The 26343-nt window shown below is 50.5% G+C and overlaps 1 protein-coding gene across 1 annotated transcript in view; it reads right to left on the bottom strand.

Moving 5' to 3' along the window:
- Positions 1-26343, bottom strand: part of GALNT9 (polypeptide N-acetylgalactosaminyltransferase 9) — a 118205-nt gene that overhangs the window by 75884 nt on the left and 15978 nt on the right. Inside the window, exon 2 of the mRNA XM_068990123.1 lies at positions 9155-9335. Coding sequence (XP_068846224.1) covers positions 9155-9335 — 181 coding nt within the window. The remainder of the gene's footprint in view (positions 1-9154; positions 9336-26343) is intronic.

Raw genomic sequence — 26343 nt, 5'->3', positions numbered from 1 at the left:
GGTATCCTGCATGGCAGGTGGATTCTTTCTTTACCAGCTGAGCTACTGAGGAAGCCCACACACAGAGTCAGACACGACTGAGCAACTTTCACTTTCACACAAGTAAAACACTATGCAAACACACATACACACGACACAGATGTACACACACGTATTACACATGCCCATGCGTGCATTCTCATGCGTGCACACATAGGGCACCTTGCACACGGCCGCACACCGTGGAGATGTTAACGGCTCACATTTTGTTTATTTATTTATTTTTAATGATTTTTGGCTCTACTGGGTCTTTGTTGTTGATGGAGGGCTTTCTCTAGTTGTGGCAAGTGGGGTTAATCTCTAGTTGCAGTGCCCAGGCTTCTCGTGGTGGTGGCTTCTCTCATTTTGGCTCTCTGGCTTTAAGCACCAGCTCAGCAGCTGTGGCACAAGGACTTAGTTGCTCTGAGGCATGTGGGATCTTCCAGGACCAGGGATCAAACCCATGTGCCCCCCATTAGCAGGCAGATTTGAGGGAAGCCAAATGGCTCACATTTATTGGAGGCACCTGCGTGTGGAGCTAAGGGCAAGCACAGATCAAGTGCTCACTCTTCCACATCCAGGCCCCCACTTGCATGCAGTAAGCAGCTGCAGGCTGACTTGCACAAACCCTCGGAGACACACGTGGGCTGTGATGCATGATCTTGACACCACATATTTGAGGAGATCTGAGCACACACAGGAGAAGGCAATGGCACCCCACTCCAGTACTCTTGCCTGGAAAATCCCATGGATGGAGGAGCCCGGTGGGCTGCAGTCCATGGAGTTGCCAAGAGTCGGACACGACTGAGCGACTTCACTTTCACTTTTCACTTTCATATATTGGAGAAGGAAATGGCAGCCCACTCCAGTGTTCTTGCTTGGAGAATCCCACGGACAGGGGGAGCCTGGTGGGCTGCCGTCTATGGGGTAGCACAGAGTCGGACACGACTGAAGTGACTTAGCAGCAGTAGCAGAGCACACACACCTTCAGAGCTCAGAGCAAAAGCCAGTCAGAAACAGAATGTTGGGCCGTGCAGAGGAAGACCTCTCCCACATCCCCCTCATAAGAGGCCTGGTGGGAGAGTCACACTTGGAATTGTGGGCTGAAGGGCATGGTCGCTATCCAGGTGCCCTGAGGCCTGCCCACACCCAGGAAAGCGAGTGGACTGCACCAGTGGCCAGGCTGCAAATCCCTGGGTGCAATGCTACAGAGGAGCCCTGGGCCTCCTGGAGTGCCTCTGCCTGGCAGCAAGGTCCATCAGGGCCCAAGTGTGCGATCTTCAGGGCCCATGACCTCCGGTCCCTCCAGGCCCTCCCTCAGACAGTTCCTGAGGTCGCTGGGCCAGAGGCCAATGACCCTTCACATGCAGGAGTCCAGCCCAGCACCGATGTCTTCATTCTGTTGCTCCAGAAGCCCCAGCAGGGCCTCTGAGGATGCTCGGTGAGCCCACGGGGAGGACGGTGGAAGGAAAGGGAAACACGGGACCCCAGCTGTTTGTTCATCCAGTCCCACATTGACTGGGCCCTGCTCTGCCATCCAGCACATCCCCAGCTGAGATGGAGCCACGGGGGAGGTGGCCCTGTTTCTCCTGTCTCCTGAAACTAATAAAGCCTTAGACCTGCTGCCAGGGGACCAGATGGCTCCAAGGAAGAGCCCAGTCTGCAGGAGAGCAAGAGGGTGGGGGTCTGTTCCCAGCAGTGACCATCCCACGCTGAGAAGCAGGCTCACCTGATGGGTCCCCGCCCTCCCTAGACACCTCTTTCCCTGAGCACAGACGAGGCTCCAGGGGCTCTGGGAGCTGGTGGGAGGGGAAGAGGGTCAACTGGCTGCAGCAGTTCCACCCGAGGAGAAAAGAAACCGGCATGTTTCCATGACAACCCCACACTTTCCATCCCATCCCATCCGTCTGGGACACGCCTCCACTTGCAGAGCCTCAGCCCTCTAGCAGTGGTGTCGGAGCCACTGTGTGGAGTCGGATCGGCATGCGGGGCCTGCCTCCAGTGCCTCACAGTCGCCATTCACTAAATCTGCACTTATTACACTTGACAGCCAAGCCGTGCGCAGCGGAGACGACTAACAGGCACTAAGTCTTCGCCAGCACCTAATGGGGGGCAGGATGGGGTCTCAGATGAGGCCATTCATTTTTATGATGCTGTTTAATTTGGGTTTGCCAGTCTTTCTTCCGTTATCCAAGGCCCAGTCTTAATAATCAAGATCTATGCTATGTGCTTTGTGGCATAATTAAAGCTGCTGCTTAATTAGAAAACCTCTCTACCTCCAGACAAAGGGAAATCGATAGTGTACCTAATGGAGAAAGGTAGAGAGAACTTTGGGTTGAGAGTGGAAGGGGGTGCCAGCTGGGATTAGCACACATCCACACGTGTGATGCTCCTACCCTCATGTGATTCTGAGGACCACACCTGCCAGAACCAGTCAGTAGGGCAGTTTCCGATTGGATGGATGGGCTCCGGGAGCTAAAGATTGCTCAGGAAACCAAACTCTGAAAGTTTCCAACGGGCATAGACTGAGCTTGGATTTGTGCGTTTGCTCATTTAATCCTCCATGGACGTTTGCTGAGGGCCTCAAAAGCACCAGGCATGGCCATGACATGTCAGCTGCCACTGTCAGCCTCTCAAGCCCCGTATCAGTCTCGCCGCAGGGCCAGGCTCGGACCTCCTCCCTCGAGCGCCAGGCATCTTTAGTGCATCACATTGTCCTCTGAGTCCCTCTCGTGGCCCCTAGAAGCCTCAGCTGGCAATATCAGATCAGGTACTGTGGGCTGGGCTGTTGGGGGGCCTGGGGCAGGTGTGCTGGCTGGCGTGTCTCAAGCCCACCCAATTGCAAGCAGAGGGACACTCTCTACACCTCTTGATGAAGGCGGGGCAGGGCTCCAGAGGAGGGTTTTGAATCCACCTTTGAAAAATGTGATATGTCAACCGGGTGATGTGAAGAAGGTAAGACCAGGAAAACTCGCCAGGGACAGGCTGCTTCCTGATGGTGTAAATAGTTCTGTGGGGTCATAGCCAAGCCTGTTCGCTTACATATCAACTGTGGCTGCTCTCAACCCTGCCCAAAAGCCTGAAATGTTTACTTTCTGCTTCATGAAATTATGAGAAATACATACTGGTCTCTGCCCCCATCTCCTGACACAGGGAGACACCCTTGGAACCTCCAGGGTGATGGGCGAAGTCAGAATGCCTACACTGAGCTCCTGGGTGCCTTGAAAGCTCCTGGGTTTAGGGAAGAAGTTTTATGCTAATGAGGTGATTCTGGGTGAGTCCTGCTTGGGGACTGGTCACCAAAAGGACCAAACCATGATTAGAAGTTAGAACACTCACCCCCATCTCCACCGTCCAGGGAGGAAGGGGCTGAAAATGAAGCTAAAAATGGACCGTGCCTATGTGATGAAGCATTTATGAAAGTCTCTAAAGTAGGTGATCCAGAGTTTCTGGGTTCCCAAGTAACCCGTGCCAAGAGGTTGCATGCTAAGTCACTTCAGTCGTGTCTGACTCTTTGTGATCCCATGGACTGTAGCCTGCCAGACTTCTCTGTCCATGGGATTCTCCAGGCAAGAATACTGTAGTGGGTTGCCATGCCCTCCTCCAGGGAATCTTCCAGACCCAAGGATCAAACCTGCATCTCCTATATCTACCTGCATTGGCAGGCGGGTTCTTTCTGATGAGTGCCTGGGAAGCTGGGAGGATGGGTACTCCTCCAGGAGAATCTCCTGTGCTTGGGACCCTCCCAGATGTCCCTGAGCACTCCCCATCTGGCTGTCCCTCTGTGACCTTTATCATATCTTTATTACAGAAGAGGCCAGTAAACACAGGTGTTTCCCTGAGTTCTGTGAGCAGTTCTAGCAAGTGTCTGAAGCCAAGGAGGGGTCAGAAGTGCCAGGGGCAGCCTAGATTTGAGATTGACATCTGAGTTTCCCCTGTAGGGTCTAACACTGACTCCAAGCAGATGGTGTCAGAACAGAATTGAACTGTAGGACATGCAGCTGGTGTCAGAGAATTGGTCAGTGAGGGGGAAACTTACATATCTGATACCAGAGTTGTTGTTGAGTGTGGTATCGTTGTGAGAATAAACAGTGAGGGGTTTGTTTATTTTTAATACATGGCCTTTTTCAGAAAAGATTTTCTGACACTCCCCCACCCCACTGCAGAACATAAGGCACAAGGCCACTGCATTTTATTGAGCACTTATTGCTGTACTCTCTGATGCCTCAACATCCCTCGTGGGTTTCCTAGATTCTGCCTACATCCCACCTGAGGATGCCATCAGTTTCATTCCAGGATCCTGACTGATCCTGGGGCCAACTTGAAGGCAGGCAGAGCTGATGGCAACAGCAGCATCCCCTAGATCAAGCCACACCTGAAAGCCTACCATTCAGTGCCTGGGCCAATAAACTGCACCCCCCCCCCTTTTTTTTTCTTAAGTCATTTAAAATTGGGTTTTAAGTCTTACCAACTCAGCAAACTGGGGCCCATGTTTTATGCAATGCTCGCACGATGCCTTGAATAATCCCCTAGATGCAGTCCGCTGAGCATAGAGGGAAGCTCTGGGCTGAGTGACTGGAGGCAGTAAGCTCCAGAGAGGCCCAGGGTAGAGAGTATGGGGCAGGAGGGGAGAGGGGGAAGGGTATGGGGGAGGGACATGAAGGAGGGGGCCTGGGGAGGGGAATGGGAAGGCCTCTTTTTATTTCTAGTTCCCCAGCCACATTGCCCATGGGGATAGGGGCGCCTGGTGCCAAAGACTTCTCATTTCTTTTCTGGGGGAAGAATTTGTATATAAACAAACAAGTAACTAAATAAAATCCACATTCTCTAATTCAGGGAGGCAGAGAGCTCTGACCCTACAGATCAGAGTTTCTGTAAATCAGGTTTCTATCAATTAAGGTGGATTGTAAATGTCAGCTCTTGCAAAGTTCGCCCTGATGTCTTCTTTTGTAACGTGAGAATGACAACTGGGATTGATCGCTCCGTCAGTTTTTATTTTGGCAGACTGAGGTTCCTCACAGGTGGCCCGCCTGCTCTGTGAGGGGAGGGCGGGTCTGAATCCTCGAAGGGAAAGTCAGAATTGCTCCTGCTACTGGAGCAAATCCCAGGCCCAGCAAGACCCAGGAGGTGCTTCTGAGGACAGGAGGGTGTGCAGTGACATACCACACACTTCAGGTGGAGCACTTTACACTTAAAAATCAGAAAGGCCAATGCAAATTTGCTTAAGCAAAAAATTTAGATATATACGTGTAGGTTTAAAGAATCCACCTGCCAAGCAGGAGACATGGATTCCACCTCTGAGCCAGGAAGACCACCCTAGAGAGGGAAATGGCAACCCACTTCAGTATTCTTGCCTGGGAAATCCCAGGAGGAGCCTGGGGACAGAGGCTCCTGTCCTCAGATGACAGAGGAGCCTGGGGTTGCAAAGACTTGGATGTGACTTAGTAACTAAAACAACAACAATGAATGTGTGCATATTCTAATTTACTGCAGAGTCTGGAGGATTTATTTTTTCATTTATTGGTAATTTATTGCAAGTGAATTCAGGGACAGCTGGATCCAGGCGCTCACAGCATGACACTAGAACCCAGTTCCTCCCCACCTCACAGCTCTGCCATGCCCTGCACTGGATTTTTCTCTTGGGTTTCGCAGGTGAGCCCTGGGAGTTCAAGCTCTTCCTTCCTGTTGATAATATGATGTAGCTCCCCAGGCTCCTAAACTTGCAGTTTTACTGTAGGGTGGGGAAGCTTGACTCTTCCCTCATGGCCTCAAGCAATTCCAAGACTCAGCTGGTCTAGACCATATGATCTTCCTGATCCAGTCACTGTGGCCAGTTGACCATAAGCTCTGATTGGCTTAGCCTTGGGTCATGTGACCAACTCCAGCAGAAGTGGGATGTTTCCATTGGTCCCCACATTGAACCGGGAGCTACTGCCCTAAGAAAGAGAAGCGGATTTGGAGGAGGCAAAGGACAAGTCTGTTACAGGCAGATTCTCATCTTTTCTATAACTGCCATTGCTCTGATGTTTGGAGAGGTAGCAAGACCATTGGGAGACCCCTGCCCTTGGCCCAGGGCTGGGACTGAGGTCCAGTCACCCTGAGCCCTGAGGGCTAGACCACTTGGAAAGCAGGCCTGGGGGGAATCAGCACCGCTGTAACTTCTTTGTGACTGAACACAAGCCCGATGCCTATTGGGCAAGGGGTACAGCCATACAGAGGCCGCATGGAAGGGTTCTAGAAGGTTCCACAGAACCACAGAAAGGATGTGGTAACTGGGAAACGGTAAGAAAGGGCTTTCTTCAGTCATGACAACGAATGCTATGAGGTAAAGGAACAGATGCAGGAGGGGAAGGAACACTCTCCTACTGTCTCTGACCCGCGTCCAGTGGCTGCAAGTCCCCTGGAGTCACAGGGACGGGGTCCTGTGACCCGATATTCCATGTGACTCAGGGAAGTGGAGCATGGCGCCACCTCTGAGCCAAGTCAGCTGAGGTGTCCCCACTAGGACCACGTGCACGGGGAGAGGTCACAGGAGGGAATCTGGCTTGTCCACGCCCTGTACCTCCTGGGAGGTGACCTCTGAGCCCTTGGAACATCCTGCTTGATGAGAGGCCTGGAGCCTCGCAGGGTAATCTTTGCTGCAAGCAAGTTCATGTGGGGCCTCAGCTTGACCTCTGCAGGAGCTTGGAGACAGGTCAGCCAATAAAAACCCAGACACCAAGGCTCAAGGGCGCCCCTGGTGGCAATACGTCCCCTTGCGCTAACACCTCCCAGCGGGGAGAATCTGGCACTGTCCCCGCGAGCCCCATGGCTCTGAGGGGCATCTGGGACTCCTTCCTGTTGTCCTTCAGTGACAACAAGCTGCACCACATGTCTAACAGCTCTGCTGAGCCCTGCGAGTCCTTTTGTGAGTTATTGAAGCTGCCCTTTGGGGTCCTCCGAATGACACCATGGCTGCCCAGGGTCTCAGAGCCAAGAATGGTGCTAAATTCCAGCAGCTGTGCTGACTCTGCTGAGTGGATAACTGCGGTCATTCTCCAAAAGTCAGGACACAATTGAAGGGGGGGGGGGCGGGGGGGCTTTCAGAAATGAACGCACACTGGACCACAGGCGCACTCACACACGTTCTTGCGCGAGCACATGCGCGCGCTCATGCACCCTCAGAGCACAGACTGGCGCTTCCCAAACCTGACTCATTCAGGTCCGTGCCTGTCTGCCGTCAATCTCGGCACCGCCTGCCTTATTACTTACTTAGGATGTTTCTCCAAATTGGGCTTTTTACACCTAAATGCACTTTTTATTCAAAAGGGGACCTTTATGTCATCCCTGCAAATGGAAAGAGGCACTACTTGTGCTATTTCAGTGGTAACTGTGAAAATAAATGTGATGGAAAAAAACAGCACCGTCACCTGCAGTGCGTGGTGGAGCAGGTGGGAGCCGCCCGCTCTAGGCTCTCTGACTGTATCGGGGACAGAAGGGTAATTTCCTGGTATGGAGTCACGAGGGAGCCTAACCTCCTACCGTGTGGCTCCAAGCTGTCCAGGGAACACACCAGCACATCTAAGGGACAGGGTGGGGCGAGTACATGGAATCAGAATGGAGCAGACAGGCTGGTTACCACGTCCCAGGCCCCAGCACTCCCTGTTGCAGCCGCTCGCTCATACCAGCCCTGCCCCACACCGGGAAACTGGTCTCTGGGCATCTCACCTCACTGCCCCTGCAGCAAGCCCTCAAGTTTGGATGAATGAGGAGTCTGTGAGAACCGCTCCTCGTCCTCCCTAGGCTGGGGTAACCCCGAGGCCAACTCCATAACTGCCCCCATCCCCAGTGGCACTGATCTGCCACCATCCACCTGAACCCACAACAATGATGCACCCTCTCAGGGTCCAGCCCTTCCCTGTCAGCCTTCCCCTTCCCTCCCAGGGGTTCTGGGTGTGTGTTTGTGCTCAGTTGCTGTCATCAGACTCTGCAAACCGGTGGAATGTTGCCTGCTAGGCTCCTCTGCCCATGGGATTTCCCAGGCAAGAATACTGGAGTGGATTGTCATTTCCTTCTCCAGGGGATCTTCCTGACCCAGAGATAAAACTCATGTCTCCTGCATTTCCTGCATTGGCAGGCAGATTCTTTACCACTGAGCCATCTGGGAAGAGCTTCTGGGACCACTTTACAAACCAGAGTCCTGTCTCAGAGGCCGCAGCAGGAAGAGGGGTAAACCAAGACAGCAGCTAAAAGTAGATACACTCCCACCCCCAATCTGCCTTTCCTGAAAGACTGCTTCAGAGGCCAAGGCATGACCTGTCACCAACTCAGGACCCACAGTATCAACTCTGACTACACAGCTGGTCAGCCTGGCCTAGGCCTAAACTCCGGTCTCTGCTGGAAAGGTGTGGCTGAAAGTGTTTTGCTTGTTCTAGGTTCCCAGCTGTGGCTGGAGCCACAGCAAGGAGTCTGGCCAAACTCTTCATTCATGCCCAGTGCCCAGGCACCCTGCTTGGCTGATTTATTGAAGCAATGAGGTCCCCTCAGTATGGCATTTTGTTCCAATCTCACCTCTGCCAAAGGACCTAGTGAGCTTTAGTACAGGACGCAGTGGTCTGAGACCAGGAATCAGTCAAGGGACCGGAAGGCAAGGCCACAGCCATCCGTGGGTCTGACTTTTCTGACTCAACTGCTGTGGCTTTGGGGATCAGTGGACCTGGGGTTTAGAGGCAACTGACAGACACGGGAATATCTTTTAGACACAGGCAAGGCTCGTCTCAGGCAGACTTCCCACCTACCGTCGCAGTTCCTGGACCAAAAGCAGGGAAGACAAATGTGCTTGGCAGAGTCTGATGCTTCCAGCTTGTGTCACTTGTCACTTGTGTCATCTAAAGTGGTGGCACCTGGAGTATCAGCTGGTGAGGCCCAGCTTCCTGGGCAGGCCCAGACTCAGTCCTGTGGTGGGCACCTGCAGAGGACACCCAGGGCACAGGGGGCAGGATGCTGGGGGCAGAGAACCCAGAGAAGGCAGATGGGGAGGGCCCTGCCAGCCAGGGCGCCCTTCCCTCCGCTCTGCCCTGTAAATGTCTGAATGCCAGGAGCCTGGGCCTGCAGGGGTGCTGCTTGGAGGTGCCTGTGGGAGAGGCCGTGTACTCACTTTTTGGGCCTGTAGTCCGGGATGGTACGGTCCAGGGAGATGCGGTCGCTGAGCTGTGCATTGTACCCGTATTCCTCGAACTTGCCTTCCGTCTCCTGGCTGTCATCCCGCAGGGTGGCTGCCATGCCGCCCTGGCCCAGGCCTCCTGGCCCCTCCACCAGACCAATGGGCTTGGCAAGACCTGGTGGGAAAAAAGAGGGGGTCAGGCAGGTCCCAGGCCCTACCATGTCCCTCCCCCACTCTCCTCCCAGCCTCGCCCTGACAGCCCCTATCTTTCAGATGCAAGCACAGCCAATTCCTCACATATTGCAGAATTCCAACTATAGGACATTGCAGGAAGGCAAAGCCGTGGGAACAGTATAAGGACCAGTGCCAAGGTTTCAGGGTAGGAATGAATAGACAGAGCACAGAGAATTTTTAGGGCAGCGAAACTTTCTATGATGATGGATACATGTTAACATACGTTTGTCCAAACCCAGAGCAAGTAGGACACCAAGAGTGAACCCTCATGTAAATTATGGACTTTGAGTAATTAGGATGAGTCAGTGTAGGTTCATTAATTGTAACAAATGCACCACATTAATGCAAGCTGTGAACAACAGGGTAAACTGAGTCAGGGGAGGGGCTACACGGGAACTCTCTGTACTTTCTACTCAATGTTTCTGCAAACCCAAAACTGTTCAAAGAAGCAAACTCTATTGGTTTTTTTTAATGTCAAATAAAAATAAGTGAACTTTAAAAATGTAAAGCAGCTGCTCCCAATCCTTAATATTGTTGATCTTCGTAATTCCAACTAGTTGCACATCCACACAGTGTAATGCTGCTTCGGGATGGAAAGGAAGGAACCACCAAATATGCAACAACCTGGATGAGTCTCAAAAGTATTGTTGAGCAAGAAGCCTCCCAAGGCACAGAGGAAAACATAAGTACAATCCTATTTACCGTCAACTACAGATCGGCACTTGCCATGGGCCCTTGCCATCTACCTCTACAAGGATTAAGTCATGTGCGGCTGTAGATGCTGACCTTCCACACCCCCCAAGGGAGTTCAGGGTGGAGAGCAGAAACAAGGCACCCTGTTGAGTCCTGCCCCAAGACCATATAAGCAAAGCCCAGAAATAAGGTCCTCACTGGAATTGCCTGAACCCCCTTTGTAATCTGCTGAAAGCCCCTCTGATCACCACCAGCAGGCTTCCTGACTCCAAGTTGGGCAAAAGTGTCCATCCTATTACCCACCCTATAGCACCCTAGCCGGTCACCTGATGCCAACCTTCCAGCAGGCATTTTCTTTGTCTTGAGGCTATAAAAATTGGCTGTTAACTCATGAAAGCTGTCGACTCTCCCAGGTCTGTCAAGAGGTTGGCTCGCTACACTCACAGCGCCCACGTTATCTCTGCTCTTTATTCTCAATAAACTCACTCCCTTCTGAAATGCTCTGTGTCTGGAATTTCTTTTCCAATGTGTGTTTAGATCACCTCAACACTCTGGGCTCTGGGAAAACCAGCAGGACAGGTCTTCAGATAGTTAGATATTCTCAGGAGCTGATCTTATGAGCCCAACTCTTGTATCTCCTCATATCTAGAAAAGCACCAAAATCCTTCATGGTGGCGACCGTTTCTTGGGACTAGCAGAAACTTCATGAGATAAGCAGAAAGTTCCTACCAAACAAAAATAAGTGCTTGATTGCCTGTACTCCCCCTTCACCAAAATCACATATATACTGGCTTTCCCCACTACTCCCTGGGGGCAGTTTCTCAGAAGTATCTGCGGTGCTCCATCTGGGTCGCAGTCCTCATTCTGCCTCAAATGAAAACCTATCTTGCAACTCTCTTGCTGTGCATTTTTTTAAAGTTGACATTACAAAAGTTCAAGAACAGATGAAGCTACTCTCTGGTGACACCAGGAGACCTCCAGGATGAGGGTGGCACTTGCTGAAAAGGAACCCTCCTGGGGTAACCAGGGCAGGGATTGGGAGAGGGCTGACCTCCGTCTTCCACATGCTCGAGGGTCTGCTCTGCTTACCGGAGCCAAGGACCTGTGAGTGCCTGAGAAGGACAAGCCAGGGGAGTGGTCTTCTGAAATGTTCTATTTGGGCACTTGTGCCAGGAGAGGAGACATCATCCCAGGGGGAATCAGGGACCAGAGCAGTGCCCACCAGGCAAGGACCACACATCTTGCTCTCTCTGGGATGGACGACTGTGGGGCATCTTGGCTGTGAGAGTGAGGTCCAGGGAGCAGAAGCTTAAGACAGAAAGAGTTGAAGTGAACTCCCATCCCGGAAATGCATTTATTAGCTTTCACAGAGAAGTTTCTGGTCTTAGTTCAGGCCACTAGAAGTACAAACTCTGAGAAATATCTAACACTGATGTCACATGCTGCTCCACACTGGATATCAGTTTCTTCCTTTGTGATACCCACTCCCTCCTTAAGGTTTTAAATTAATTAAGCAAGAAGTCCACTTGGCTGGGGGCGTCTAATGCATGGTACCTATGCAAGTAAACCCAAACCTAAGCCTGTGAATACCTCAAGGTTAGGAAATGGAAATCCCAATCACACACAGCCAATCACAGCTAACTACACAAAGCTGGGGTTTAAGCCCTACCAATCAACAACCTCCTTTGTTTCTACACTTTTTCTGTATACTTTCTCCAGCTCCTGGCGGTGAGGTGCTCTACCACTTCCTGCTGGAGGTTGTCCCATTCCAGTCAATTTTTGTCCAAACATGATCTTTTTTTCTTTTTTTTTTTTTTGGTCCAGTGGCATTCAGGATCTTAGTTCCCCAACCAGGGACCAAACTGGCACCCTTTGCAGTGGAAGCATGCAGCCCTAACCACTGGACCGACAGGGAATTCCCCAGCCTGAATATAGTCTTAAGATTTGTAATCTGCCTCAGTTTATCTTTTAACACTTCCCAGTGAGGGCAGGAATGTGGGGGCCTGACCTCCCTCCTCCATACACCCAAGGGGCTCCTGTGCTCACTAGTGCCATGGCCACAGGCTCCAGGGACTTCCCATGATCCAGAATATTCCATTTTAAATGACAAATGTAGCCTTGGTATCTATGTTGAACTGAAGGATACTCATTGGATGTAAAATTGAAAAATCACATGACGCAAATCACTTCCAGTTATTTTAATACTGCAAAATATATATAATCATGCTGTTTTTAAACGTCTGTACTGTACTTGCAGTTTTCTTTGAAAGATCTGTAAATAGATGTCTCCCACGGGCACATGTACTTCCAGACCTAAAGAGAAAGTCTCACAGCTCATGGGTGCCAGCTGTGTGTAGGGGAGCCAGGGTAGGGTCTGGCCCTGCTGACTCTGACCCGCTGTAGTCAGGCCCTGATAGCGGCAACCAGACTCTTTCACACCAGTTTCCGCTTACAAAAGCAGAAAGCACACACTGAAAAATTCAAACCATCCAGAAAGTTATAAAACAAGGACTTAACGTTTCCTGTGCTGTCTCCTTCTCTTCAAAGGAAATAATTTTCTTCTGGTTTTAGGCTTTCTCATTTTGTCCACTGCAGGCACACATAATAATTTTATGGGTCTAGTTCTTGTCAGCCTGAGACAATTTCCCTTGCCTTCCTGGCATGAAAGATGAGGGTTTAGTCCTACCGCCTACATCCTTGTCCCCTGTCCTCCCTCCCTTCCTTGATTTTTCTTAGCTATGTTATTATTTTTAGCTATTCTCATGGTTACTTTTGTGACCTTGAAAGGAACACTTAAGGATCTATTTCAGGAAATATCAACTTTAGCTGCTGTCTATGGACTCCCTACCAGGTTAGATGAGAAATTAGCATACTCCCAGGGTTGCCGTTCAATGATATGAAGTTTCAGTATATATATTTGTTTCAGGGATACATATATATCTGAACAAACTTGGAGGTCTTCTGCAGAACACTGTGCCTAGTTAGCAATACTGCCTTGTGCACTTAAAAATGTGTTAATGATTCACTTGGCTGTACACCTGAAACCAACACAGCTTTGTGTTCAACCACACTCCAGTTTAAAAAAATTTTTTTAATGTGTTAAGAAGGCAGATCTCATGTTCAATGTTCTGACCACAATAAAAATAAAAACATTAAAAAAAAAACATAAAATGTTGAATGGCAAAAAACAGAAAAGACCTTGACATACTTCTCTGCATCTTCCATTTAGCTTTGCCATCACTTTTATGGTGTCAAAGATCATTTGAGGACTTCTCTGGCGGCCCAGTGGCTAAGACTCCACACTTCCAATGCAGGGGGTCTGCGTTTGGCCCCTGGTCAGGGAACTAGATCCCCCATGCAGCAACCAAGACCCAGTGCAGCCAAATAAATAAGTTTTTTGTTTTTTTTAAAAAGCCATTTGTAACATCTACATTTTGCTCTGTAACTACAATCGAGCTTTCTGCAGATTGGTCCATGTGTTGATTCTAAAATGAGAGAGGAGGCCACATTTGCCACATGGTAATGATGTAAATACTATTCTCTGTGGAGCCAGGCAATGTGGGCCCATGAGGACCAAAGCGGAATTCTATCGGTAGCTGCACCCATGCACCTAGTGAAGAATTTTCAAATGTCAAGACAGTATTGATGGCTTTTTCTGACATTCTGTTAATTTCCCCCAAGTATGCATATTTTGGTTTGCATCTCTTTTTTGGGTTTGCATTCTTGACTTTCTTTTTAAAACAATATTTGTTTATTTGGCTTTGTCAGGTCTTTGTTGTGGCACATGGGATCTTTCATTTCATCTAGAGGGCTTTTCTCTAGTCAAGGTGCAGGGGCTTAGTTGCCACAAGGCATGTGGGACGTAAGTTCGCCGACCAGAGATTTAATCCATGTTCCAGGCAGTGGAAGGTGGATTCTTAACCACTGGACCTCTAGGGAAGTCCCTGCATCTTGGCTTTCTGTACAGCATTATAGGGCCAAAGTAGAAGGAAATGGCAACCTGTTCCAATATTCTTGGGCTTCCCTGGTGGCTCGGTTGCCTGCAATGCAAAACACCCAAGTTTGATCTCTGGGTTGGGAAGATCCCCAGGAGGAGGGAATGGCAACCCACTCCAGTAACTTGCCTGGAGAATCCCATGGACAGAGGAGCATAGTGAGCTACAGTCCGTGGGGTTGCAAAGAGTCGGACATGGTTTAGTGACTAAACAACAACAAACATAAGGATGATAACAGTAACAGTCAGGTAGCATGTATCTTTTAGATAGGAACACATTCATTTCCCACAACACCCCTGTGAGGTAGGGCTATAATTCACCCCATTTTGCAGATGAGTTGACTGAGGCACAGAGAGGTCAAGTGACCTGCTCAAGGTCACACAGTTTGTAAGCACCAGAACCCGCATCTGCAGGCAGGCAAGGTGGCACCATAGGAAGGTGCTTCGCCGCTGTGTGCTGCTGCCTCTCCAGAGCTTCCGCACCCCTGCCTACAGAATGGGGTCCAGCTTCCTCTCACAGATTCTCCTCACAGCAGGGCTGGGACTAGACCAAGGTGCCTGGGGTGCAGGATTCAAGGAAATCCCTGCTGTGAGGGTCCCCCCGCTCAGAAAACCCTCCATGTCTTTACTCCCTGAATCAGCCATCTGCCAGGTACCCACATCCACAGATGACCACAAAAGCACCATGCGTGTTGATCTGGGGGTTATAAATAAAGTTTACTGAGCAAGTGGGTTCACAAATGCAGAATCTGTGAATATCAGAGCAGGGCTGCCCTTCGATATTGTCAGCTACAAGTTGGCACTTGCCATGGGCACTCGCCAGCTACCTCTCCAAGGATTAAGTCATGTGCTGCTGCAGCTGCTGACCTTCAACACCCCTGAAAGGAGTTCAGGGTGAGAGCAGAGATAAGGCACTCCGTGCTTGAGTGAGGGGAGAACTGGGAGGACAGGTCTTCAGATACTTAGATATTCTCAGGAGCTGATTTTATGAGCCAAATTCTTGTATCTCCTCATATCTAGAAAAGCATTAAGATCCTTTATGGTGACGACTGTTTCTCATGATGAGTAGAAGCTTCATGAGACCAGCAGAAACTTTCTGGAAAAATATGTGCTTCATAGCATGTATTCCCCCTTCACCAAAATCATATATATATTTCAGTTTCAGTTCAGTCACTCAGTTGTGTCTGACTCTTTGCGACTCCATGAACGGCAGCACACAGGCCTCCCTGTCCATCACCAACCCCCAGAGTTTACCCAAACTCAATGGCAGCCCACTCCAGTACTCTTGCCTGGAAAATCCCATGGATGGAGGAGCCTGGTAGGCTGCAGTCCATGGGGTCGCTAAGAGTCGGACATGACTGAGCGACTTCACTTTGACTTTTCACTTTCATGCATTGGAGAAGGAAGTGGCAACCCACTCCAGTATTCTTGCCTGGAGAATCCCAGGGACGGGGAAGCCTGGTGGGCTGCTGTCTATGGGGTCGCACAGAGTCGGACACGACTGAGGCGACTTAGCAGCAGCAGCTTGTCCATTGAGTCGGTGATGCCATCCAACCATCTCATCCTCTGTCATCCCCTTCTCCTCCTGCCCTCAATCTTTCAAATGAGTCAGCTCTTCGCATCAGGTGGCCAAAGTATTGGAGTTTCAGCTTCAACATCAATCCCTCCAATGAACACCCAGGACTGATCTCCCTTAGGATGGACTGGTTGGATCTCCTTGCAGTCCAAGGGACTCTCAAGAGTCTTCTCCAATACCACAGTTCAAAAGCAAAAATTCTTCGGCACTCAGCTTTCTTTATAGTCCAACTCTCACATCCGTACATGACTACTGAAAAAACCATAGCCTTGACTAGATGAAACTTTGTTGACAAAGTAATGTCTCTGCTTTTTAATATGCTGTCTAGGTTGATCATAACTTTCCTTCCAAGGAGTAAGTGTCTTTTAATTTCATGGCTGCAGTCACCATCTGCAGTGGTTTCAGAGCCCCCCAAAATAAAGTCAGCCACCGTTTCCACTGTTTTCCCATCTATTTGACATGAAGTGATGGAACCAGATGCCATGATCTTAGTTTTCTGAATGTTGAGTTTTAAGCCAACTTTTTCACTCTCCTCTTTCACTTTCATCAAAAGGCTCTTTAGTTCTTCACTTTCTGCCATAAGGGTGGTGTCATCTGCATATCTGAGGCTACTGATATTTCTCCCAGCAATCTTGATTCCAGCTTGTGCTTCTTCCAGCCCAGCGTTTCTCATGATGTACTCTGCATAGAAGTTAAATAAGCAGGGTGACAATATACAGCCTTGACATACTCCTTTTCCTATTTGGAACCAGTCTGTTGTTCCACGTCCAGTTCTAACTGTTGCTTCCTGGCCTGCATACAGATTTCTCAAGAGGCAGGTGAGGTTGTCTGGTATTCCCATCTCTTTCAGAATTTTCTACAGTTTATTGTGATCCACACAGTCAAAGGCTTTGGCATAGTCAATAAAGCAGAAATAGATGTTTTTCTGGAACTCTCTTGCTTTTTCGATGATCCAGTGGATGTTGGCAATTTGATCTCTGGCTCCTCTGCCTTTTCTAATCATATATATATATATATATATACTGTCTTTCTCCCCTACCTTTGGAACAGTTTTCTCACAGCTATCAGAGGTGCTGTCTCCCAGGCTGCAGTCCTCATTTTGTCCCCAAATAAAACTTAATTTGAGATTCCCATGTTGTGCATTTTTTTCTAATTGACAATATTTTAGCCTCCACTGTGGACATGCTGATGGGACCAGCTGGATCTGGTCACGGTTGGAACCAGAGCCCCAGGAGCCTTGCTTGCGTTCTTCTTTGCTCATCTCCCAACAGCCATGGAGCCTGGAGGGGACATGAGCTGGTAGAATGAATGGAGGAGTGACTGAGCGTGGCAGCTAGGGTGGGCAGCGAACCAGCAAGCCAGCTCCATGGGTGCACACCCCTGAGACTGAGCTCTGGAGGAGGGAGGAACAGCGGCCCTTAGAATAGCGGTTATCAATATAGAGCAGCGCCCCCTGGAGGACACAGGCTGCAAGGACCCACCCAAAGTATCTGATTCTGCAGGTCCAGGTGGGTCAGAGAGCTGGCATCTCTGAGAAGCCCCTAGGGGATGCTGATGCTGGCTGGGGATCACACGTGGAGGACCTCTGCCGTGCGTGGAACAGGGGCTCATGGCCTTTCACCTTTTCAAGGGTGCACGATGGACTGCAGACAGGAATAATGTGCAGACACTGCTTCTGGGCTCTAGAGGGGCTGAGAGCCAGGGCAGGGTCCTGGGTGGGTAACTTCTGGGCCTTGCCCTGGCCCTGGCCCCTGCTGATGGCTGACCCAGAGGAGGCAGCAGGGTGGAGGCAAGCCCCGCCGGCCTCGGATCTCTGATAGTCCTCATCACAGTTCTCTGGAGCAGGAGACATCTGTCACAGCTCCCCTGATTGAAAACCCACGGATCCGATTTCGCTTTGAAGGAAAGTCACGCACATTGGTGCTTCCCTGCAGGGTTCCCGGAGCTCTCATCTCCCCTCTTTTCTCACATCCCAGCGTTGACTCACATCTTTTCTCACAAAGAATTCCTTCTAAAGAGGCAGGATTGATTGATCCCCCCAGGAAATGAGGGCAAACGGAGAGAGAGGGAAATTGTAAAGATTAAAGATGGCTCGGCCATTACTGCGGGATCTGAGGCCCACATTTCCCTGAACCTATGGTCAGGTAGGGCCTGCCAAGGCCTTCTGGAGTCACACCTGCTGCGGGTTTTCCTCCTCACATCTGCCAACTCTCAGTTCCACCAAGTAACCAGCACAGGGGGTAGGGGTGGGGGTGGGGGACAGCCAGGTGCCCTCCTTCTCACCCTGCCTCTGGGGGCTCCTGTTCCAATTAGTTGCCCTTGGTTCGAGGGCCCCTGAAAAAGCAAAAGACCAGATTCTGCAGACAGTTGTGGGTTGAACAATGCCCCCCCATCAAAGATACACTAAGGTCCTGACCCTGCTGTAACTAGGACCTTATATAAGATGGAATTTTGGACACACACAGAGACAATGGCCAGCAGAAGCGGTGACAGCAGTGATGTGGCCATGAGCCCAGGACACTTGGGGCCACCAGGAGCTGAAAGTGGCAGGAAGGGTCTGATGGGGGAAACACTGACTGAAACCACCCATGCTGGCCAGGCATCCCAGTAACCATTTGCGTGAGTTATTTTACGACAGGAGGTCCTGGTAAGGAACACGGAACTAATAAGCCACCACCAACCAGAACTGACTCATTGGAAAAGACCCTGATGCAGGGAAAGACTGAAGGCAGGAGGAGAAGGGGACGACAGAGGATGAGATGGTTGGATGGCATCACAGACTCGATGGGAGATGGTGAAGGACAGGGAAGCCTGGCATGCTGCAGTCCATGGGGTCGCAAAGAGTCGGATACGACTGAGCAAATGAACGGACCTGAACTGTCCTGAACCAGAAGAGTTCAGGAAGGGTCAAAAGGTGACACCACATGTCTTACCACCTCCCAGGATCCTTCTCACTGGCATCTATCTTGGCTGAGTGACGCGTGCACCACCAGGAAAGACCCTAAGTCAGAATAATTGACCAAAGACAACCTGGAAACTAATCCCATCACCACAAAACCTGAGACCGGAAGCCACATGGCAGAGCAGTTCTCTTGGCTTCCCTGACCCTCCTGCTCTCTGCCCAGGTGCCCCTTCCCAATAAAGTCTCTTGCTTTGCCAGCACATGTGTCTCCTTGGACAATTCATATCCAAGTGTTAGACAAGAGCCCACTCTCAGGCCATGGAAGGGGTCCCCCTTTCTGCAACAGATCTGTCCCTGGAGGCTCAGAAGGATCTCGGCCCTGCTGACACCTTGGTTTCAGATATCTGACCTCCTGGACCGTGAGAGGGCAATGTCTGTTGCTTCAGCCATCGGGTTTGTGGCATTTTGTCAGAGTGGCACCAGGAAACCTACACACAGATGCAACCTCACCCCACCCGCGGGGACAGGGATCCCGAGAACTGGGCATGCCGGGATGGAGCAACAGTCACATCCCACAAGCGCTCAGCCTGTTGTCCGGCTGATCTGTGCCCATGCAGGTGCAGATTCAGAGGCACTGGGCCTGCTTAACAAGAGCGGAAGGGTGGTTTTTCCTATTTTGAAATCCTCCACTTCCTCCTCCAGGGGAGGGTGACCCAAGCTTCTCATTTCATCCTTGAATAGATGTGATTTTGAGAACAATGGGAAATTTGCATTCATTAGCTCAGCCTTTGAAACTTCTGTCGGACAACTTTTCAGACAATCCAACAAAGGAGACAAACAAAAGCCAGCATCCTCTCTGCATTTCTGGGACTGGAGGTCACTGCAATGGCCATGCCATGACAGGTGCGGCCCTCATCTGTCTCCTTTACCCGCCAAGGGGCCTTTCTGTGCCGGGCGCTTTCATTCTGCCCACTTCACAGAGACCCCCAAGGGTCTCCCTGGCCACCCAGCCTCTTAGCCACATGCTCTAAACTTCTGGGTATCTCAAAGAAGCATCTTAGAGAGGACTCATAAAGGTCATCTGTTTTTCATTTTGACACCAGGGACATTTTAATTACAATTATTATTATTCCAAAATCACTGCGGATGGTGACTGAATCCATGAGAATAAAAGACACTTGCTCCTTGGATGAAAAGCTATGGCAAACCTAGACAGTGTATTAAAAAGTAGGGACATTACTTTGCCGACAAAGGTCCACATAGTCAAAGCTATAGTTTTTCCAGTAGTCGTTATAGATGTGAGAGATGGACCATAAAGAAGACTGAGTGCCAAAGAATTGGTGCTTTTGAACTGTAGTGTTAGAGAAAACTCTTGAGTCCCTTGGACTGCAAGGATATCAAACCAGTCAATCCTAAAGGAAATCAACCCTGAATATTCATCAGAAGGACTGATGTTGAAGCTGAAACTCCAATACTTTGGCCATCTGATGTGAAGAGCCGACTCATTAGAAAAGACCCTGATCCTGGCGAAGATTGAAGGCAGGAGGAGAAGGGAGCGACAGAGGACAAGATGGGTGGGTAGCATCACCGACTCAATGGACATGAAACCGAGCAAACTCAGGGAGATGGTGAAGGACAGGAAAGCCTGGTGTGCTGCAGGCCATAGGGTCTCAGAATCCGACCCAATTGAGCGACTGAACAACTCTCACTACCGTCTCAAGAAAGAAGGGGCTACACTACACCCTGGGCAGGAAGGATCCACCCTCATGACAGTATACTAGTGCAGGGCCTCTGGCTGTCCCTTGGCCCAGGCTGGTGAACAGCATGGGGGTGAACACCAGGCCCTCACTACAGATGAGTGACAGAAGGCTTCAGGGGCACCTGCTGGTCCATGGTGCTCCTGGCTGCATGATTCCCCTCCAGGAGGATAAAGGGCTCCCTCTGTGGGGCAGATACCAGCTCTTTCCCCTCTCAGTTGGGGTTAGAAGTAAGGATGGTGGTGGGAACACTCGCAGTTAGCATAGCTTGAGGACCAAGTGACGGTGGATAACCAGCATGGCCATGTCACATTATCTAGATTGAATACAAGCCTGGTCAGGGGATCCCCAGAAGCTCTCTGCATGCCCAGTAGGGCATCACATCTCACTCAGAAAATGAGCTGCCAGCTGGCATTCAGGAAGCTTCTCCAGCTCAGCGGGAAGGCCAGGATGAACAAGGCTTCCTGGGCACCCGCTGGCTCCCGGCTGCATCGCCCTTGCAGAGCGGTCAGGGGAGCACAAGGGGCAGAGCTGCATCCTGCTTTTGCTGCCACTTCAAGTTACTGTCAGGACTTCTCTGTTGGTCCACTGGTTAAGAATCGGTCTGCTAAAGCAAGGGACGTAGGTTTGATCCCTGGTCCAGGAACTAAGATCCCAACTAAGTTGCCTTGGAGCAACATAGCGCACATGCTGCAATTACTGAAGTCTGAGAGCTCTGGAGCACTTGCACTACAACTGAAGAGTCTGTGCACCACCATGAAAGGTCTTGTGTTAATGCAACTAAGACCCCATGAAGAAATAAATATGAAAAAGAATAAAGTTACTGTCAGTGTCTCCCACAGTTTTATGTGAGTCAATAATAATTATAATTAATAACCATCTTTTAAACCACCATGGTATTTAAATATTTACTTAACAGTTCCTCTATGCTTACACATTTACTTGTTTTACATATTTAGGATCATATTCTTATTTCAGAAACTGAACCACTGGGTCAAGCATAAAACATTTTTGGGGATCTTGGTGCCAAATTACTTTCCAAAAGGGTTAGATTTGCTTTATACTGTGGCCAGCAATATCTGTTTTTACTTTTCTAATTAGAAAGTGCATTTCTTCTGATTGAAAAAGTCATAAATATTTATTGCGGAAAATTCTGAAAACACATACACACAGAATCACCCAGGAAAACCAGTATCAGTATTTTAGTGCCCTATATTATTTTTATAAGTTTACATATAATAGTTTCAAACAAGTTTAATAAATACACGTGATGTATATATATATAAGTCCATGTTCTGTTCTTATCACTACATCTTAAGCATTTTCTTATGTCACTAAAAATTCTACATAAGTGTAACTTTATATGGCTGCAAACATAAAATCTCATCTTGGGGTTGTACCATTTATTTCTTCATCTGTTCATCGAACATATATGGTGTATGTCAAATGTCAAGAGCTGTGCCAGGTGCTGGCCATCTTTGTCTACACAAAGGGAGGTGGCCCACTCAGTTGAGCTCTAGCCCAGGTGGGTAACCTGCTCAGGTGTACTCAGCTCAGTCCAGGTAGACAGGAGCTAGACTCACCAAGGCAGAACAGGTGCCTGAGGCCCCAACACAGAGGCCTGGTGGGTGGGTGGCTCTCCTAGGAGCCCAGATCACTGGGAGCCCAGGTGCGGGAAACAGAAGTGGGTCCCGGGCTAAAGGAAGCAAGTGGTCAAGGTTGGGTTCCAAGGGGACAGGCGCAACTCGTGGGCCCTTTTCAAATCCAAAGTCCCACCACGCCCCTGCAGATGGAGTGTGCGTCCAGAACTCTCTCTGTTCTGGTGCTCTTGTCCAGAGCCCGAGGTGACACTTCCGGGGAAACACATTTGGTTTCTGAGGCAGAGATTGGACTTTCAAGAGGAAAAGTGGCTTCCATTTGAGGATTGCGGTGACGAGAGGGCCCTCCCCTCTCAAATTCATCATCACGGCTGTAATTGGCAGAGATCGCACACAGATGTGAAAGGCTGCTGAAGGCCCACAGCAATTCTACTTTTATGGAATAATCATTGGAAGTTCCTTTCCCGTGACCTGAGGGAAGGCACTTTTCTAATTAGAAGAGATAATTTGGAAGACACCATGGGGAGGGGAAGACGGCTCTATCAGAGCATGGGTGTGAAATGCTATTCATGCCGTGTGGGGGGAGGGGAGACTGATCTGGAGGCAGGATAGTGGGGATCGGGGGTGGGGAGGGGGGAGTGGCTAGGAGGAGTGTGGACCCCGTTTCCCAGATGCTTTCTCTTGTGCCCTGAGAAAAGTGACAACGGCTGTTAATGATAAATAGGACTGTGGCGTGCGTCAGGGGGCGAAAGGGAGTGGTGGGGATGGGGTGAATGGGTGCACACACCCCGCGTGCAGCAGCCACTGCTCCAGATCTCATGGGTCCCAAACACTAGATTTTCTAGACTTCCGAGAGAAGGCAGCAGCACATATTCGTATCTCTAAATATTAGCAACTCATTCGAAAAATCACAGTAAGTTAACAAATGGAGTCTCTGTCTGTTAGTTAGCTGGGACGGGTGTGGTGGGCTGAGTAATGTCTCCCAAAGATATCAGGTTCTGATCCCCAGAACCTGTGAACGCATTGCATTATATGAGACTTTGCAAGTGGGATTAAGGTATAACCCTTGAGATGAGAGATAGATAGGTTACCCAGGAGGGCCCCAAATGCCATCACAAGTATCCTTGAATGGAGAGGGCGGGGGAATCTGACACAGAGAGGAGGCCTGTGGCATGGAGCCTTAGCTGGCAGCGAAGGCACAAAGGAAGGGACACCTGGGCCCCCAAGAAGCTGGGAGAGGCAGGAAGGAGCCCCCTGGAGCCTTCAGAGAGTGTGGCCCTGCCCACACCCCGATCTTAGCCCAAGGAAACCCATCTTAGGCTCCCGCCCTCTGTAACCGTGAGAGAAAACTATCTGTGTGGTTTTAAGCAACTCCCAGCTGATGAGTTGTCACAGCAGCAGTGGAGAGACGCACAGGACAGAAGAAGCCGCTGTAACAGCTTCAGACATTCACATCCTGGGTGGTCTCTTCCTCGCTCCTCTGCCCCAGGCCCGACGTCCTGACATCCTCAGGGTGGGGCCAGGGACCCAGCAGAGAGCTGGGTGGAGGCTTGCCTGCTGAAGTGCAGTCTCATGGGGGTGTGGAGGCCCCAGAACTGGGATCTTGGGACGGTCTGCTCTCACCAGCCCTTCCCGGGAGCCCTGGGCTGGACAGTCCAACAACTTTTGTCTACGGTCAGCGCATGTGAACCTCAGTGCCCTAGGGATGGTAGGGCACAGACCGTCAGATGTAGAAGTTCGGGGAGAGAGGGGTGAAGGCATCTGCCGAGAAGCCACAGGAGCCAGGTGGAGGCAGGGCCAGGCCTGGAGGCCAGCTGTCCCGGGTACCCTGATCCTGGAGTCCAGAGGGATGCTCCAGCCACTTGGTACCTCAGAACCTCAGGGTAGCCAGCTAGAGTGCAGGAACCTGGGTCCTGGGGTGCCCAGAGGCTGGGTGCACCTCAGGAAACTTGGGCACTGACCCTCAGCAGAGGGCCCAGACCCTGCAGGGGAGCAGCCAACAGGAAGAAGGGCCCGGCATGGGGATCAAGTCCCAGAGGCATGCCAAGTCCCCACGTGATGTTCGTAGAAATCAGTGCAAGCAGGTCTTGCGGGAAGCCTTCCTTTGGAAGGATCCAGCAGGATGGCTTCCTAGGTCTGCTTCTTCACAGGCTGCAGCCTAGGGCCCCACCCCTACATAGGCAGGGCTGCGGCCCCACCCTCGCTGCGGGTTCTGCCCAGTGCCCTGAGGAGTCAAGAGCTTGTGCCCTCGGTTTAGGCGAATGGACAGGGGTGGTGGGCTGAATGGTGGCCCCAAAGCCCTGTCCAGAGGGAACCTGTGACCTTGGCCTTATTCAGAAACAGGGTCTTCACAGATGTTAACTAAGCTCAGAACTCTGGGTGGGGTCATCTGGATGAGGTGGGTCCTAAATCCAACGATGAGCATCCTTACAGTTCAGAGAGACACTTACAGAAGGAGAAGCCACATGAGGAGGGAGACAGAGATCTGAGTGAAGTGCCTACAAGCCAAGGATCGCCAGGGAGCCAGGACTGCCAGGAGCTGAGAGAAGCTGGAGAGAAGCCTGGAACAGATTCTGCCTCAGCGCCTCCAGGAGGATTCAACCTGCCAACACTGATTTCAGACTTCTGGCCTCTAGGACAGGAAAAGGATAAATTCTGGATGTCTACAGCTACCCTGTTTGGGGTCATTTGTTATATAGCAGCCCCAGGAAACTCATACAAGAGGGAAGGGGGAAGGGGAGGAGGGGGGGAATTGTAAGAAAAAGGCCAGCGGCAGACCCCATGGTTGCTCGGCTAGCACCTACTCTCTCCATCCTTTTTATTAGTAGAACCACAATTTGTTTTGGATAGGAAAAAAAAATTCTAAAGCGCTTCCTCCCTGGGCTGACCTTGAAGCTAGAAGTGGCATGTGCCCAAGATCTGGTCATTAAGATCTAAATGGAATTTTCTGGGTGGAATTTCTGGGAAATGTGTCTAAAAGGCACAGACTCAGCTAGTATATGTGGGGCTTGTTTTTGTTTTTTGCCTTTTATCTACTTTCTTTCTCCTACCTGGAATGAGGCCTCAATGCCTGGGGTCCAAGCAGCCATTGTGTGACCATGAGGTAGACTGTCACACAAAAGGAAGGTGGGGGCTGGAACTTAAATAAGATTGGGCTCTTGAGGATGTCTATCATCCTCTGGATTTCATGTTCCATGAGAAAAACAAAGCATAATGCAGTTACATCATATCAATCAGGGTTTTTTCAGAACTCTGAATTCTCCACCCAGAGAAGTAAGGGGGTCCGTGTTAGGAATAGGAGGATGCCACAACAAGAAAGACCAGGCCACCTTCCCCAGTGGACTCTCACCCAAGAAGGACTTGGTTGCCCATCCTGGGCCAAGAACCTTGCAGGTACGCAGATGAAGCCACCAGCTTCAGAGGAGCCCCTCCAAACTTCCTCTCCCCCAGCAAAGTCATTCACACTTGGCCAACTCACTCCTTCCAGCACAGAAACCTGGGCTATGTGGGCGGCTGTGATTTTTCAACTTGGAAGGAAGCGTGGCTTTCAAGCTTCCAGCTTGCCTTTGAGTCACTGATTTCCATCTGTCACGGCGACTTTAGCCAATATTCCGGGAGAGGAAGCCGCCCAAATGAAGAGGCTGCCGGTCACAAGATAATCTGAGAGGAAGAGGTTGGATGGAGACACCTTCAGGAAGTCAGAGGCTGTCCTCACCAGAAGGTCGGGCAGGACACCTCTGGAGACACACAGCAGCTGGCAGCCCAGATAAGGGGACTCCATCAGTAGGGGACCCATAGGGACAGGCCAGGCCAGTCAGGCCAACTTGCCCCCTAAAACCACCTAAGAATGTTAGATTTAAGACAAAGTAGCAAGATCAATTGTGAAAAAGCAATAAGTATCTGACAAGATGGGAAGAAATTACTAGGACAAATTTGAAGAATAGAAGGGATCTGAGAGATGACTGAGTCCAGAACGTGCTTTTTTCCCTGAGGATGCTCTGAACACGGGGAACTTAGGGACGCAGAGGGGAGGAAGTCAGAGGCCCAGATGAACCCCTGTGAGGGGCACATAGCCTCTGGGCAGGCTGGGGACCCACAGGCCTTGAACAGGTGTGGGAAGGAGGGGCTCTACTAAAGACCCTCCTTCTCCCATCCCCTCACCCCCATGAACCTGGAGGAGGAGATGCAAACTTACCCTTCCAGGCCTCCAATGAGACCATCAGTCCATGTTTTCTGAAGATGATCAGCACACAGCAAACATACTGGGATGCTCGAGAAGAACAGACAGACTCCAGGTGGTGGGTCCTTACACTCCCCTGGGATCAAAGAGGTATCAGGGGATTTTGCTGGTGGTCCAGTGGTTAAGAATCAACCTTCCTCTGCAGGGGACGCAGATTAAATCCCTGGCAGGGGAACTCGGATCCCCCGT

This window comes from Capricornis sumatraensis, chromosome 17 (assembly GCF_032405125.1).
Source record: "Capricornis sumatraensis isolate serow.1 chromosome 17, serow.2, whole genome shotgun sequence".
Taxonomy (NCBI): domain Eukaryota; kingdom Metazoa; phylum Chordata; class Mammalia; order Artiodactyla; family Bovidae; genus Capricornis; species Capricornis sumatraensis.
The sequence above is the reverse complement of the archived record's forward strand: the minus strand, read 5'-3'. Positions and strand labels throughout refer to the sequence as shown.